Here is a 15028-nt window from a genome sequence, read left to right on the forward strand (position 1 = left end):
TTCTCACTCGCTCCAATGTGCTGAAAAAAACACTGTGTTGAACATCACAGGAATTTGTGCTTTAAATGGATTTTTACGTTAAGCTCTGCCCCTGTGCAACCCATATTTGGCCACCAGGTAGAGCTGCAGGTTGTGCCTATATTCCACAACAAACATCTGTATATACACAAATGCAGATGATCATTAATTCATAGTGCTGTATGGTTAAAGTCATCCTTCTGTTGTGTTAAATAAGTGTATGTCTAATAATGATATCATTTTCGTTAAGATGTTGAGTGCCCTCATCTCACTCCAAACCTTTATGACTTACTTTTGCAGAATACAAAAGGAGATATTTTGAAGAATGTTGGCAACCGAACAATGGTGGTACCCATTCACGTCTATTGTATGGACACAAAACCAATGCAAGTCAATGGGTACCACCGTTGTTCGGTTACCAACATTCTTCAAAATATCTTCTTTTGTGTTCTGCGGAAGAAAGAAAGTCAAACAGTCTTGAAATGACAATATAGGGTGAATAAATGATGACAGAATTTATTTTGGGGTGAACGATCGCTTTAACTATGCAGAAGTGAGTTATCTTGTACTGTGTTGTGTTGAGTTGAACTGTGCGCGAAAAGTCCAGCAGATCTAACACACACACATGTATACAGCCCTGAGCCGGGGTCAGTGTTATCCTTCTTCACAGACTTAGCTTCTAAATCCGGCAACTGGTTTCCTCTAGGCTGGAAATGGCTAAGATGCTCCTCACTGGGCTGTGTGAAATCAGCCCAGCGTAGGTAAGCTCCATATGGCCTTGAGGAGACCCACACACATCATTTTTGTCCTCCGCGTCCGATAGGTTTAGGCTTCTAAAAACTACTTCTCCTGCAGTCCAGACATTTCTATCAATTTCAATCTCTGTGTTGTCCTGTGATCTTGTAAGCTCTTATTCCCAAGTAATTGAGTTCTAGACTAAAGTAATTGAGAAATTGATCTGTGATTTAGTGCGGTGATGTTGTTTATGAATTGACCATGAATGCAAAAGAGCATACTTTAATAATGGACAAATTGAAAAAAATTGATTTCAGCTCTTTGAAGTCGGGCTTTCCAGGGGCCAAATTTTCTCAGTAACATTTTGTCAAAGTAAAAGGGTATTATAAAATGTAAATCATTTTTTATGTTGTTACATTTTGTAATACATATTTAAATCGATTTTTGAGAATTTTTACCAAAGATTTCCTGGTGTGCAAAAACCTCAGCCTCCATATTATCTAGTTAAAAGGCTCTATGGGTTAATTTGTTCTTTTAAGTTTGTACTTGCTTTTTAATCCCCTGAACACGACTTTCTTTCTAATTTCTGCGGTTAATAGTGGCTTTGCTGATGAAACATGCTATAAACAGCAAGCCGGCGTCAGAGTTTGTAAATACACAAGGCTATTTGCGCTCTCCAGCACATTGTAACAGTGGCACCGTGTCATCCGGCGCTGTGCTACACGAACGCCTTCTTCCTGAACTGACAGAGGACGAGGAGCTGTATTTGGAAGAGGTGGAGAGCGTTAACCGTGAATGGGGTTTCAAGAAGGCATGTTTTGACTCTCTAGTTGCCTTTTCTGGGATCTGATGGGCGGGCTGCTCTGTCACGGCACGGCAGGATGGGTAACTTGGAGGCCAGAGGGTGGGAACAGCGACTGCCGGGCTTGTCAGTGAAGATTTTGTGAGAGCAGCTTTGGGGGTTTGGTTAATGAACGTTAATTGTAATTGTCTCTAAATCATTTTTATGATTCATGTGTTGCTGTGATGATAACAGACCTTAGCGCTCAAGGAGTTAGAATCGTAAAACTCCTAAACATGTGATGGGACAGATTTTGTAGGCATTTGATTGTTTCTAGATTGTTGATGCACATAGCCAATACTTTTAATGCCACGCCCACTTCTCAAAACCACACCCTCCAAAGGCACGGCATTGACACTGTGTTCAAATAACGGTTGCCTACGACTTTATTTTTTAGATGCTGAGAATCTTTGTGTCTGTATACGGAGCCCCTTTAGGGACATGGGGTGGAAAAAATATGAGAGGGAAGAGAAAATATTTTTTTAAAGGTTTTGCATTATCTCGCAAAACTTTTGCGTTCCCTAGCAAACATATTTGCGTTCTCTCGCAAACATATTTGCATTATCTCGCAAAACTTTTGCGTTCTCTCGCAAACATATTTGCGTTATCTCACAAAACATTCAAACGTCCTGTTGTCCCGCTCTGTACATTAATAATGGAGCAGTTCAGAGTAGATTCCCGGACCAATAACCCGTGAGCTAAACGTTGTTATAACACAAATAACACATAATTCCTTAGACAATGATCTACAACCCAGTCTTCCTCAAAACGAGAATATAAATTGATCTCTATATGAGCAGGCGACATGGACAAGTCCAAAGAAACCGTCTGCAAAGTGACTGTAAATCCGAAAAGCGTTACTACAAAAATAGTCATTAATAACTTAAATGTTACACACTGTGGTCTCAACAAATTCAGTTTACACATTAATGCTCTCCTGCTGAATTTAAACTGGTTTTAGTTATACTACAGTATGTAGCACTGAAGTTAATGACTATTTTTTGTAGCCTAATGATCTTCGGGTTTTGCACTTTACAGACGATCCCTTCGGTCTTGTCTAAACTGGCTCCCGCCTGAGATCAATACAAAGCTCGATTTGTGGGAAATTAAGTTAAAATTCATTGTTTACGTTACATAGAATGAGGTGTCATTTGTGTTATGAGAACGTTTAGCTCACGAGTTATTGTTCCGGGAATCTGCGACTATAGACCAATGTTTATGTACAGAGCTAGTCTTAAATTCTACCAGCGGGACATTAAACACGAAGTGTTCAAAATGTTTTGCGAGATAACGCAAAAGTTTTGCGAGATAACGCAAATATGTTTGCGAGATAACATAATTATCATACACAGCACACCAACATATGTAAACAAAAACTTTTATTCTGTAAACGATGAGTCACGAATAATGTGTGTGTCTGAGATTGTGTGTAGAGTTTGGTCAGAGTGAAAGTGTGTGTCTTTTTGTGTAAAAATGGGTTGGCAAACGTAAAAGTGAAAGTGTGTGTGTTTGACCGAGAGAGAGAGTGAAAGTGTGTGCCCAAAGTGTGTGCCTTTGTTGTGTGTGTGTGTGTGTGCGTGCGTGCGTGCGTGCGTGCTTGTGTGTGTGTGTATGCGCGCGTGCATGTGTGCATGTCTGCACGAGTGTGTGTAAAGAGGTGTGAGAGAGTGATACTGTTTGGGTGTGTACGTAGGGCTGTGTGTGTGTGTGTAAAGGTTTGTATGAGTGCAGAAGTGTGTGTCGGTGTAAAGCAGACAGTTGTGGGCAGGAGGTCATGATTGCAGGAGACCCAGCGCGCCCACTCTCTGCTCCTGCTGTCTGAGTATTCACGCCTCCTCCAGAACTCTCTGCAGCCTTCACACACACAATCACAGCACTACCCACAATTCTGTGCTGTCAATGAGCAATGGGGACTTACAGGGCAGGAACATCCCATATTTATTTACAATGGCTTTACTGCAGCAAATAACTCTGGAGCATGTTATATTTTAGCAGACATGATTACCATGGTACATTTTTGTGTCAAGAATGCAGGTGAATGAATGGTTTGTTTCAACATGTGATCTGTTCTGTCTCTGTCTCCCTCAGGACTCCAATGGTCCTCCTCGCTCCGATGTTCCCACCCCTCCGGTCCTCTCCGCCCTGCGGCCCTCCCGCATCGTTTCCTCCACCTCAGAAGAAGAGGAGGCGCTGACGGAGAAGTTCCTCAAAATTAACTGCAAGTACATCACAGACGGCAAGGTAAGTCAGTATTCTCCTTTCGGTGACGGCGTCTCTAAAGTTGCATTGTCGTAACTTGTGTGCAGAGGCGTCCTCAGGATGGTCATTTATGAGACTGCAGAGCCAGGGATTTACTGGATTTGCTGATGTTGTAAGAATTGAGCAGCGCAGATGGCTTGCCCTCAGTGGATACCTTCTGCATTACAATTATATTCTAGTGTTAATGCAGTGCTGGTTCGCTCTCACACTGTCAAATCATTCGTGTTCTCACTTTAACTGTTTGAGATACAGGACCTGTAAGGTTTAAGGATGTTAATGAGGAGCTATAGACTCTAGTGAACTATAACCAGGACTTCTTTGAAAGCTCTGCAGAATTGAAGTGTATAGTTGAAATAAGACAAAGTGATCACATATGAGTATCACGTGTGAATAAGGACTTTCATCTTAAATACTTGTTATATTTTTACAGGGTGTTGTAAGTGGGGTGTTGCTGGTGACGCCCAACAACATCATGTTTGACCCTCATCGGACGGATCCTTTGGTGCTGGAGAGAGGATGTGAGGAGTATGGGATCATGTGTCCGCTGGAGGAGGTTCAGTCCGCAGCCGTCTACAGAGAAATCACAGACAGCAAGATCCGCGACTCAGTGCCGTAAGACAACAAGCTTCTTCTGATGCACTTTAGATGGACTCATCACATAGCTTGTCTCTTTTGATTAGAAACAGAAGAGATTGTATAAAGGGTTTTTAAAGGAGATTTTAGTGGCATCTAGCGGTGAGGTAGCAGATTGCAACCAACGGCTCACTCCACCGCTCCCCCCTCCCTTTTGAAGCACTACGGCGGCTGACACAGGACAAACATGTCGCCATGTTTCCGCTTCTTTGCCGAAGGAGATAACGTATTTACGAAACGCATTCTGTAGGGCAGTTTGAATTTCATGCAAGGGGTGTATGTAGATAGAAATAACTCATTCAAAGGTAATAAAAACATAACGCTTCATTATGTAAGGTCTTTATACACCTCTGAAGTCATAGTTATGTATATTATATTGCATATATTGTCAATAGATCCTCCAAAAAATTACACACTGGACACTTTTTTTAGAATTTGATTTATTAATCAAATAAAATATGCGTTTTTATATTATATTTGTATGTACGTTTATATATTTATACAATATTTACGAATAAATAATCATTATATAATAATAATAATTCATATTTTTGTGCCACCTGACAAATGCTTTTGATAATGAAAGAAAAGTTAAAATTACACCCACAGCGTGTTATTAATTGGATTCATCATCTTATCTCGTCTTTCTAAATTGAAGCTCTCTCATGTGACAAATCAGTGTTTTTCTGATAGACAGGCATCAGGAATCACGCTCCTGTATGATTTCTTTAGATATCCGGCGTTCGGCATTATTATACAGGAAATGGATTTTTATTCCAAGGTTAATGAAGCGTAAATTTAGCCGCCTACATCTGGATTGCTCACCCGTTTCCATTTATAATAAGAAGTTAATGATTTAAGCAGCCTTTCCACCCCCAGATATTTATATCCTCTGTTGGTCTGTGAATGATGGTGTGTTGCATTCGGCTCAGAGCGGCGTCGTGTATTTCAGCAGTCACACTAGGTTCACCGCAGGGTCTCGGATGTGGATCTGGCACGCAGATAGTCTTTCATAGTACAGATGTACAGAAAGAGAGACCTGCTTTTCATTTATGCACTTTCATATTCACTTGTACTCCTGTTAATTGCATCCAATGGATTTAATTATCTCAAGTATCATTCAGACTTTATTGCGCTCTTGTTTTATAGGTTTATCTTTATACTGCAGAGGCTGTGCAAAAGCCACACTCGTCGAGATATTTTTAGTTATTTTTTAGTTTTAAGGTTTAAATAAATATATTTTATTTTATTTTATTTATAGTAGGCAGTTGAGCACAAAATTCTAATTTTTCTAATGCATTCACACATTTTACTGGCGAGGTTTTTATAGTTCCATTATTCCCATTTGAATCCCATCACATCATGAATACTACCGTGATTCCTAAACACTCTACATTAGAGTAATGAGCATTTGGTTTTGCAGGAAAGAAATGTGCTGATACAATAGTTATATGTCACTTTGCATAAAGGTGTCTGTCGAATGCATTAAAATGTAAATTACAGAAAATGAAAAAGCAAGATCAACACAGATCGACTTAAGTCCACATGTTACATAAAATGGATGGAATATTGTGAAATGAATTTCATACAACGTTGCATTTCTTATAGAGGTTGTAAACAGCACAGAATCACATCAAAGCCATCTTAAAGGTGTGGCCCTCATTCTCTCTCTATTCCAGGGATCTTGAGACCGTGTTCTCCGGAAGCTCCCACCGCCTGCGGGAGGGTTACGACAGCGCCAGCACGGCCCCCCGCAGCACCGAAGGCTCCATCTCGGAGGACGTCTTCACCGAATCCGAGCTCTCGCCCATCTGTGAGGAGCGACAGTCCACAGAGGATCTCCACCAGGGGGACAAATCCTCGGGAGCCTCGTCCCAATCCGTGCAGACCATCGCACAGGAACCTCAGACGCCCGAGGAAAGCCAACCCTCCGCCTGCCATACAGATGAGGAAGAAAAGCCAGATGCGTCGAGGGAGGAGAGAGAACCAGCCAGCGAAACTGCCCAGCCCAACACCTCCACCAGCTCCAGACAGCCCAGTCAGGAGCAGCCAAGCACACCTACCAGCAGGGACCACCAGCAGCCACCCCAATGCCAGAATGAAGGAGTCGCCCCCGCCTCAGGTTCTCAGAGCTCTGCCCCCGGAGCAGAAGAGGCCACGGGGTTGGAAAGTTGCCCAGACGGGGCTAAACCATCCAGAGTTTCCGAGACAGACGTAGAGGAGCTGAGGAAGATGTGCATGAGTCACACTATGCAACAAGCCAAGGAACAACGAGAGAGCGTCCAGCAGGCGCAAAGAGAGAACGTCCAGCAGTCCATGAGCAGCCAGAGGCAGAGCTCGGCTGAAGGTATGAGAATTTTGGGGGGGATATCCAAAAGACAAAAAAACTGTCTAAAAAAGGATGTGTTAAAGGTGCAGTTTGTAACAATTTTGCAGTAAAATATCCCAAAACCACTAGGCTAGTGTTATATATTTTGTTCAGCTGAGTACTTACAATATCTCAAATGTTTCCAACTACTTGTAAATCGTGAGAAAATCGCCATTCTAAACAGTGACACGGGGCTGTGCAGTCGCCTGTCAATGGCGTCATATCCACGTTCCCCTTTGTTACCGCCTTTACTGACATAGAAACCGCATGACAACAGTGTCTTGGACAAATGCGGAAGTAGTGTCTAGCGTCTAGCAAGCCACTAACTTGTTTGGAACAGTCATTTATTTATGGACCACAATTATTCGCAACAATTATAAAACTTTACCTCATCTGCTAACATGATTTCTCGTTCCCGTCTGATTGATGGCCATCAGCAGTGGAATATAAGACAACAGATCCCATCATTCCACGCTCCTTCACAGCATCATCAAGCTATGGCATTGTTGTTGTTTTGATCGTGCGCTGATTAGCGGCAGTTTTTACAAACTGCACCTTTAATTATTAACACATTTTTATGTTATGCTGTTTAACACGTTAAATAAATAACAGACAGACAATACAACAGACAATTGTCCCAGTGTTGTTTTTAACACATCCGTCTTTAGAGTGTATAGTTAAACCAAATTAGCCATGTTTTTACTATAGTAACCATTGTTTAACCGTAGTATTTGTAGTAAAATAGTGGCGATTCAAATGGTAATCAATCTTCGGAGAAAAACGTAGTTACGGCACTTTGGCTATAGTAAAACCATGGTTAGTTTTCATAAGGGGTGTCTCGTTCCACCTGTGATAAACGCCTTTCAAAATGGTCAAATCTTTGGAAATAATTTAAGAATAAACCAAGAAACATGGTTGCTATAGTTAAACCAAATTGACCATGTTTTTACTATAGTATCCATTCTTTAACCATGTTTTCTTTAGTAAAACTGTGGTGATATGGTTTTATAAGAGGGTGTGTCTCCTTAACGTATGATAAACACCTTTTAAAATTGTCAAATTATTAGAAATAAAAATGTATTTTTTTGTATGACAAAAATAAAATCCATCAATAGAAAATACTTTTAACTTTCAGAACTTTCTCCTTCATTCAAAATGCTATTCATTTAGACTAAACTATATTGGATCTTGAAGTCATTGCAAACTGCTAAGATGTTGTTTACGTCACAATCTTAAAGACAAGGTGACCAAAACTCAAGTTAAGGGTCATAGTGTGTAAAAAAGGTTTTTGGCACTATGATGGTTTAATAAGACCCCTTTAAAGTTGCGTCTCCGCCAAAAAATAACTTTTAAACAACAAGTCTGCCATTACTGTTGTGATGTCTGGGAAAGCCCAGACCCAACAAAGATTCACCCAAAAATTAGTATTCATATCATTTAGACCCTCTCGTTGTTCAAAATGACTTTCTTCATTTGTGTACAAATACATTGTAACTGCATTGTCGGAAATGTAAAATGTCTTGTTTTGTGTTCCACAGAGGAAAGTAAATCATACGAACGACATGAGGGTGAGTAAATAATGACAGATTTTCTATCCCTTGAACATTGAATGTCATTGTCAGCGGCATTGAAGATAGTGGCTTGCACCATTTGCTATCAAAGTCTCTTCTGGTGTTAGTTTGAGGTGTGGCATGCTGGGAAGTGTGATAACCCTGTGTGGTTTGGGTTTGTTGATGGAAAACTATAGAATGCTGGGAAATGAAAAGTGGTTCACCTGTTATCACCCGAGGGAGCGCACGGCCACTTTAACACAGCTTTTACACCTTGTTTTGATCTTTGACAGCAGACTGCGCCACCGGCCCGCTCTCTCACATAGAGATAAGCTAGACCCCATCAAACCGAACGTGCACGCTTGCAAACAACACACACAACAGAACAAGAGGCGGTTTATAACAGCAGGAAAATAGTTTCAACACTTGCGAAAAAAGGAGATTTAGATATTTCTAATGGGTGAAATTCATTTCTGGATGCAAGAAACGCAGATAGTTTTACTTTATAAGAAAATTTCAATGAGAAACCATTTTTTACATCCTGCTTTGTTTATTTATTTACGATTGGCACATAAAAGCAGGCGCAAGGGTAATGACACGCGACTGAGGTAGTTTCTAAATAATATCAATCATCATATTTTGACTCGATCATTAATAGCCCCTGTAGATGGACATCAGAATTTGTTTGTGCATAGCAGGGAAATGGAAGCAGAAAGAAGATGAAGAGTTTGAGGCAGGTAAAACTTGATGAACAAACTACTGTACATCCCCAGCCAGTCAGGTCTCAGACATTAGAAGAAAATGTCTCAGGAAAACCTTTGTCAAGTCTGTAAAATTGCATTGTTGCTTAGAAAAACATTTGTGTTCTGTACTTTCAGACATGAAATTAATATTTAATGTACTATCTCTAGTTTATGACATCACATAAAAAGTTGGCAGTACAGTTGGTTTCAAAAAATGAACCAATTTTGTTTGGACTTAAACCAGAAAATATATATTTTTTTTTAGATAAAATATGTTCTTTATATTAGTCGGAGCTAGGGTTGGGAATCGTTTCAATTTTATCGATTCCAATTCTGATTCTGCTTATCGATTTCGATTCTTATCGATTCCCAGTTTCGATTCCACAGTTGAAGTAAAACATATAGATATCAACCTGTATGGTCATGTAGCCTGCTTATTGACTTCTTTGCAAAATATATATATATATATATTTATGAGCACCGTTTTGTGTATATTTACACATAGAAACACACCTTTTCTGATTTATTACAATTTGTATTATCATAGTTGAACTACATCATGGTTAAACTGCAGTTACTATAATGCAACTATGGTTAATTTGTGATTCCTGTGCTTTAATGCAAATTCTATAGCTAAACTATGCTTACTATAGTAAAAAATATCGATAATTTTCATAAGGGCTTTTATTGAGATATCAGCAGATCATGCAACGCATGTACTTTTCTGAAAATATGCACACAGGAATTGATAAGAGGAATTCAAATTTTAATCTCAAGTATCCGATTCCTATTCCTTTCGATTCCGATCCGATTCCTAGCCTTTCGATTCCGATTCCAAATTGGAATTGATTTTCGATTCCCAACCCTAGTCGGAGCCATAAAACGATGAAATATTGTAATTGTAAATTCCTGGAAAAAAAGTATTCATTGTTATCATCGTGTAATGAATGCAGATGTGTAAGAAAAAATTCTCTCTGCTTTCATTATTTCCATACAGTGCATGTTAAGTATGTTGAAGATATTTAAATATTTTTAAATACATAAATGTTTACCATCCCCAGTATTGTTGCACTGTAGGAATAGTGCTTTAAGCAAGGGGAGTTTGTAGTGCATTATGTTGCACACTTCTTGCACACAGCAGGTTTTTAAGAGAAAAGTGATAGTAAAAGTAATGGGGCCCTGTGCCCCAGTAGAGCTTTAGGTCTAGCAATGCCCCTGCTGGCTAGACAAAATAATACTGGCTAGACATACTTTCAACTTGCTAGCTAATGTTTGACTGGCAGCATTGTTTTTTTGTGCAAAATTCAATCTTGATCTTTTGAAACACTTTTCTTTGATCTTTTGGGATTATTAGTTCATTTTACTGTGAAAACATGCTGAGCATTTTTAAAACATACACCCCAGTCTTTTATTCCATGCAAACAAAATTATGCAATTTATTGACTTTTGAATACATTAATGTGATCGTGATTTACAATTACAGAAATAAATTTATGAAATAACTCTTTTAAAGACTTCCAACAGATATTCTTCAGCCTCATGGTGTGTGTGTGTGTGTGTGTGCGTGCGTGCGTGCGTGCGTGCATGTGTGTGTGAACTTTGACGTCTGTCCCACCTGAACCACCAGACCCATCGTGACAAACCACAGGGGGTTATTATGACAGCTCACGACCAATTTAAGTAATCTGAATTACACACCAAATTAGGCCATTGAAAATGAATGAGCTCCCACAGTGTGCGGCAGTCTAAATAGATTAATGTTACATTGGCTCTGTAAATGGCTTTGGCTCCTGCAGCACGGATGTAAGGTGTTTCTTTCGGAGCCTCCCGCAGCGTTGACCTTCTAATCAGTTACTAACAAAAGATGCATTGCAATTGGCCTTGGATCCGAGCTCGCTGTGGCTTTTGTTCATCAGACGCATTGAGTTTTTGCATCAGCGATTATTTCAACAAGCTGATTTGTTTCGAGTACTTCAATCTGATAATGAGATGATTGATGCATTATTGTTAGTTTGATATGGCGTCATATGAAGCCTGAGCTCGGATTTGCTCAGACTGCAAGTCTGCAGGCAAAAGTCAATAATATTAACTAAAACATTTCTCATCAAATTTACCCAAATCCAAATTTGAAAATTGTTTTATAATCTACGTTCACTTTACAGCTCCATACTTTTAATTTGTTTTAAAAATTGTCATTTTGTTTCTAATTTTATTTTTTCTAAGCAATTTTAGAAGAATCATCTGAGACTAAGTTGATCATCCCCGTAGATCATCCACGATAGAGGCTTTTCTATGATTCTCTGGCTATTTCAGGTCCAATGGCGTCCAAGGAAAGGCAGAAGTCTCACAAGTTTTTGTGTCTGCGAGTTGGAAAGGCCATGAAGAAGACGTTCGTGTCCAACGCCAGCGCATCAATGCAGCAGTACGCACAGCGTGACCGCAAGCACGAATATTGGTTTGCTGTTCCACAGGAGAGGTGAGTTGGGCAGATATTTCGGACTCAAACTTCAGTCCCACGCTTTTATCGTCCAGTATCAGCATAAAGTCTGATCCATCTTTTTCTGGCCAAGAACCGCCCACTTATACAGAGCGAGACGGTCCGGTCTAAATTCAGCTGTGACCCTGAGAGTAAAACTGAACATTTGGTTGTTTACTTGCTGCTAAATAAAATCCCCTGAATCACTGATACATTTTGTGATACAAGTTATTCTTGATATGTGGTAGCAGCCAATCAGGTTGCAGCCTGCCACTGATGCTTAGATTTAAAGATGTTTAAAGTAGATGTATGCAATTGTTCAGATTATGTTCTGGATTACATTGAATTGCAAAAGAAGTCAATCGCAATTTCCGTCTCATGGTGACTTTAAAAACAAAAGAAAGAAAAGGGAGAAATTATATTGTATATTGAAAATGTAAGCTATTTTACGACCATTAAAGTCGGCATGAAATGGAAGTAACAATAGTATTCTTTTCTGAATTGTGACTTATAACTGAGTAAAACGGCTTCTGAAATGAGAGAACGTTGGGCGGGACTTGATTTCCCACATCGAGAATTTATTGGATCATTGGAAGGTGGGCGTTGCTACAAAATGGAGGCAGATTTGAATGCGAGTTTGCAGTCAATCGTGGAGGATTATTCCCAACCGGACTCTAACAATCCTCGTGACAGGAAGTGATGACAAGTCGTTTCGAGGGGGGAAGGAGGTCAAAGTTTTTGATTAAAGATTATGATGGCGCATGTATTTTAAAATAATTATAAGAAACACTACAATATTCAATAAAAATATGATATTACAAATTTACAATCCGTTTTTTGTTATTGTAATGCAAATAATATCAGTTCTCATGACTAATGTAAATATACTGTATATATATATATATATATATATATAAATTAGGTATCTACTTAATCACAGTTTGGCGGTAATGATGATTTAGGGATAGTTTTATAACTATATATACTTTTATAATAGGCCTACTTTTGTATTATAAATGTGCCTAATTGTACAAAAATTGTGAAGTTTTTTTAATAAACATTTTAAATGAAGATAAAAAAATGTATGCAAAATATTATTCATTTAAATTTTACATACAGTAAAAATGAGCTGGATATGTTTTTAGTATCTTCACTCTAATATGTTTTTTCTATGAAATTACGGCACATAATTCAATTGAAAAGTCCCTTTCATTTTCAAGCGAGGAATTATGTTCATTTGTCACGGTGTTGTTATGCGATCAGCGCTCTTGTGCTACAACAGAGCCATCACTGTCTAATCTGCTCTGAGATTCAACACGAGAGCTCACTGTTCAACATCCCACTGGAACTCATTCTGTCTGTTTCTCCTCAGCAGATGAGTCACACATATTTTTATAAGAAGCAGAATGGATCAGAACAGTAATAAATAGGAATCAGACTAAATTAGCTGTAACACAATTCAGTGTTAAAAAATGTCTTCAGAACTGTGTGCTGTTCTGCACTTCTGTACACCATCTGTACTTCTAGTGCAGAGCACTGCGGTCGTACTGTTGTCTGTTGTTGTCAGAGAGACGCGGCTGCGCTCTGGCTGCAGTACATGATCTAGTTATGTGGCGACCCGGAAGATCAGTGTGAAGTATCATGACAGTAGTATGAGAGCAGAGGGCGAGAAACGAGGCTTTGAAGCTCAGACTGCCTGTCGGCCATCCGTTGCACCCTGAGGCAAACATACCGCAGTCACAATGAGTTTGTCCACAGCTTGTATGTGCAGAACTCCACATATTTACACTGTGACACAGTTTTTTGCACCCCTGCTTGTTTGATATTAAACATTTTGGCTGATCTGATGAACTATTCCCATTTGTTTCTCTAGGTCAGACCACCTGTACGTTTTCTTCATCCAGTGGAGTCCGGAGGTTTTCGGGGAGGGGATGGGAAGCATCAGTCGGGATCCTGGCTTCATCGTAGTGAAAAAAATTGAGGATTCGGAGGCGAACGAGGAGCAGCAGACACAAGACAATTCGACCAAGGAGTGGGAGGTCTGTCCGTCCGGCTTACATCTATTATATCTGTTTATATGCTTGTGTCTGTATCCTTTCTGTTGATCTGCACTATATTTGATTCCGATATGTTCACTTGTATTTGCACCTGTTGTTGTGTCTTTATTGTCTATTTTTGTGTTCCAGGTTTCTGGAAGTGTCCTTATTGTGTTTCTTTACTACATGCACTTTTTTGCACCAATTATACTTTGATGTTAAAGTTCCCGTATTAAATCTCGCCGAATGCTTCTAAGATCAGGTTTTTACGCACTTGGTCAATAAGTTTCACGTGATGCCAAGATGCACCTGTTCACTGTGAGCCTGCAGCTGGTGTGTTTTGCATGAATGTGTAATTGTTTTTTTTCCTGGCAAAGAGGCACATGTATGCAGTTTCTGCATGCATGAATTCCTCATTCACGTCTATGAAATAGGCATGGCTTTACTCTATTATGTCATACCTCAATGAGATACAAGCAAATCATGCCTACAGGTGCAAGTGTTGTAATCCTGTGTATTATACGTGATGTGTTCCTTTTATGACTCTGTTGTGTGTTTTATTGATTGGACAATAGGAAACTTTATCCCTGCATGTCATTGTGTTCTGGTTGCCTTATAGAAACTAATCTGTGACATTGAGAAACCGATACTATGACTGTGGCGGGATTTAAATTTGACTTTAAATTAATGATGTAGGAAACAAAATAGATTGATTTGTTATTCTGGAACTGGGGGATCTTTGCAAAGCCACGTGATCTTTTTATATGAATAAATAAAATTAACTTTCTCTGACCGTGACCACACAGGTGGTGTGGTGTAGTAGGTGAAGCTTAGTAACTGGAAGACTGGTGGTTTGATCACTGCATGGACCGAGTCGTGAACTATTACCATTGAGTGACACTTATCTCCAGAATCACACATTTGAGTGCTCACATTTATTCAGCAAGTGCTGAGTGAAGTTTTTTTTCTTTGCAAAAAAAGACGTGAGGATTTCATAAGGTGTTACATTTCTTTTTGTGTTTTAAAATAGTATATATATTAGTATTTCATATTAGGACAACGATTTAAAATCATTAGGAAAATTTGATTATTGCTTTAAAGTGTGCTAATATTTGATAAATATTATCAACCTCTTTATTTCTATAAATGAAGAGGAAAAATATATAAATTTGCAGTTGCTTGCAGTCCGTATTCGTTAACTTACCTTAACCTTGAAGAAATGTATTTACGTAATGAATCTCACGCACACCTTCTATGATGTCAAAAATGCCCGTGTAGACCGATTATCGATTATTAATTCTGTGCTTATGGTGAGTTTTGAGACACGGATGGTTATATTTATGTGTGTTGCTTTTAGCGGGTTGAATGT

The 15028-nt window shown here is 39.2% G+C and overlaps 1 protein-coding gene across 3 annotated transcripts in view; it reads left to right on the top strand.

The window, feature by feature from the left end:
• The window catches only part of oxr1a (oxidation resistance 1a), a 145060-nt gene that overhangs the window by 117647 nt on the left and 12385 nt on the right, over nucleotides 1-15028 (top strand). For all 3 annotated transcript variants that reach the window (XM_057339320.1, XM_057339319.1, XM_057339321.1), the window contains 6 exons: nucleotides 3683-3835; nucleotides 4284-4465; nucleotides 6166-6833; nucleotides 8393-8422; nucleotides 11461-11623; nucleotides 13497-13662. In XM_057339320.1, the coding sequence (XP_057195303.1) occupies nucleotides 3683-3835; nucleotides 4284-4465; nucleotides 6166-6833; nucleotides 8393-8422; nucleotides 11461-11623; nucleotides 13497-13662 (1362 nt within the window). The remainder of the gene's footprint in view (nucleotides 1-3682; nucleotides 3836-4283; nucleotides 4466-6165; nucleotides 6834-8392; nucleotides 8423-11460; nucleotides 11624-13496; nucleotides 13663-15028) is intronic.

Source organism: Triplophysa rosa, linkage group LG8, assembly GCF_024868665.1.
Source record: "Triplophysa rosa linkage group LG8, Trosa_1v2, whole genome shotgun sequence".
Lineage (NCBI taxonomy): Eukaryota > Metazoa > Chordata > Actinopteri > Cypriniformes > Nemacheilidae > Triplophysa > Triplophysa rosa.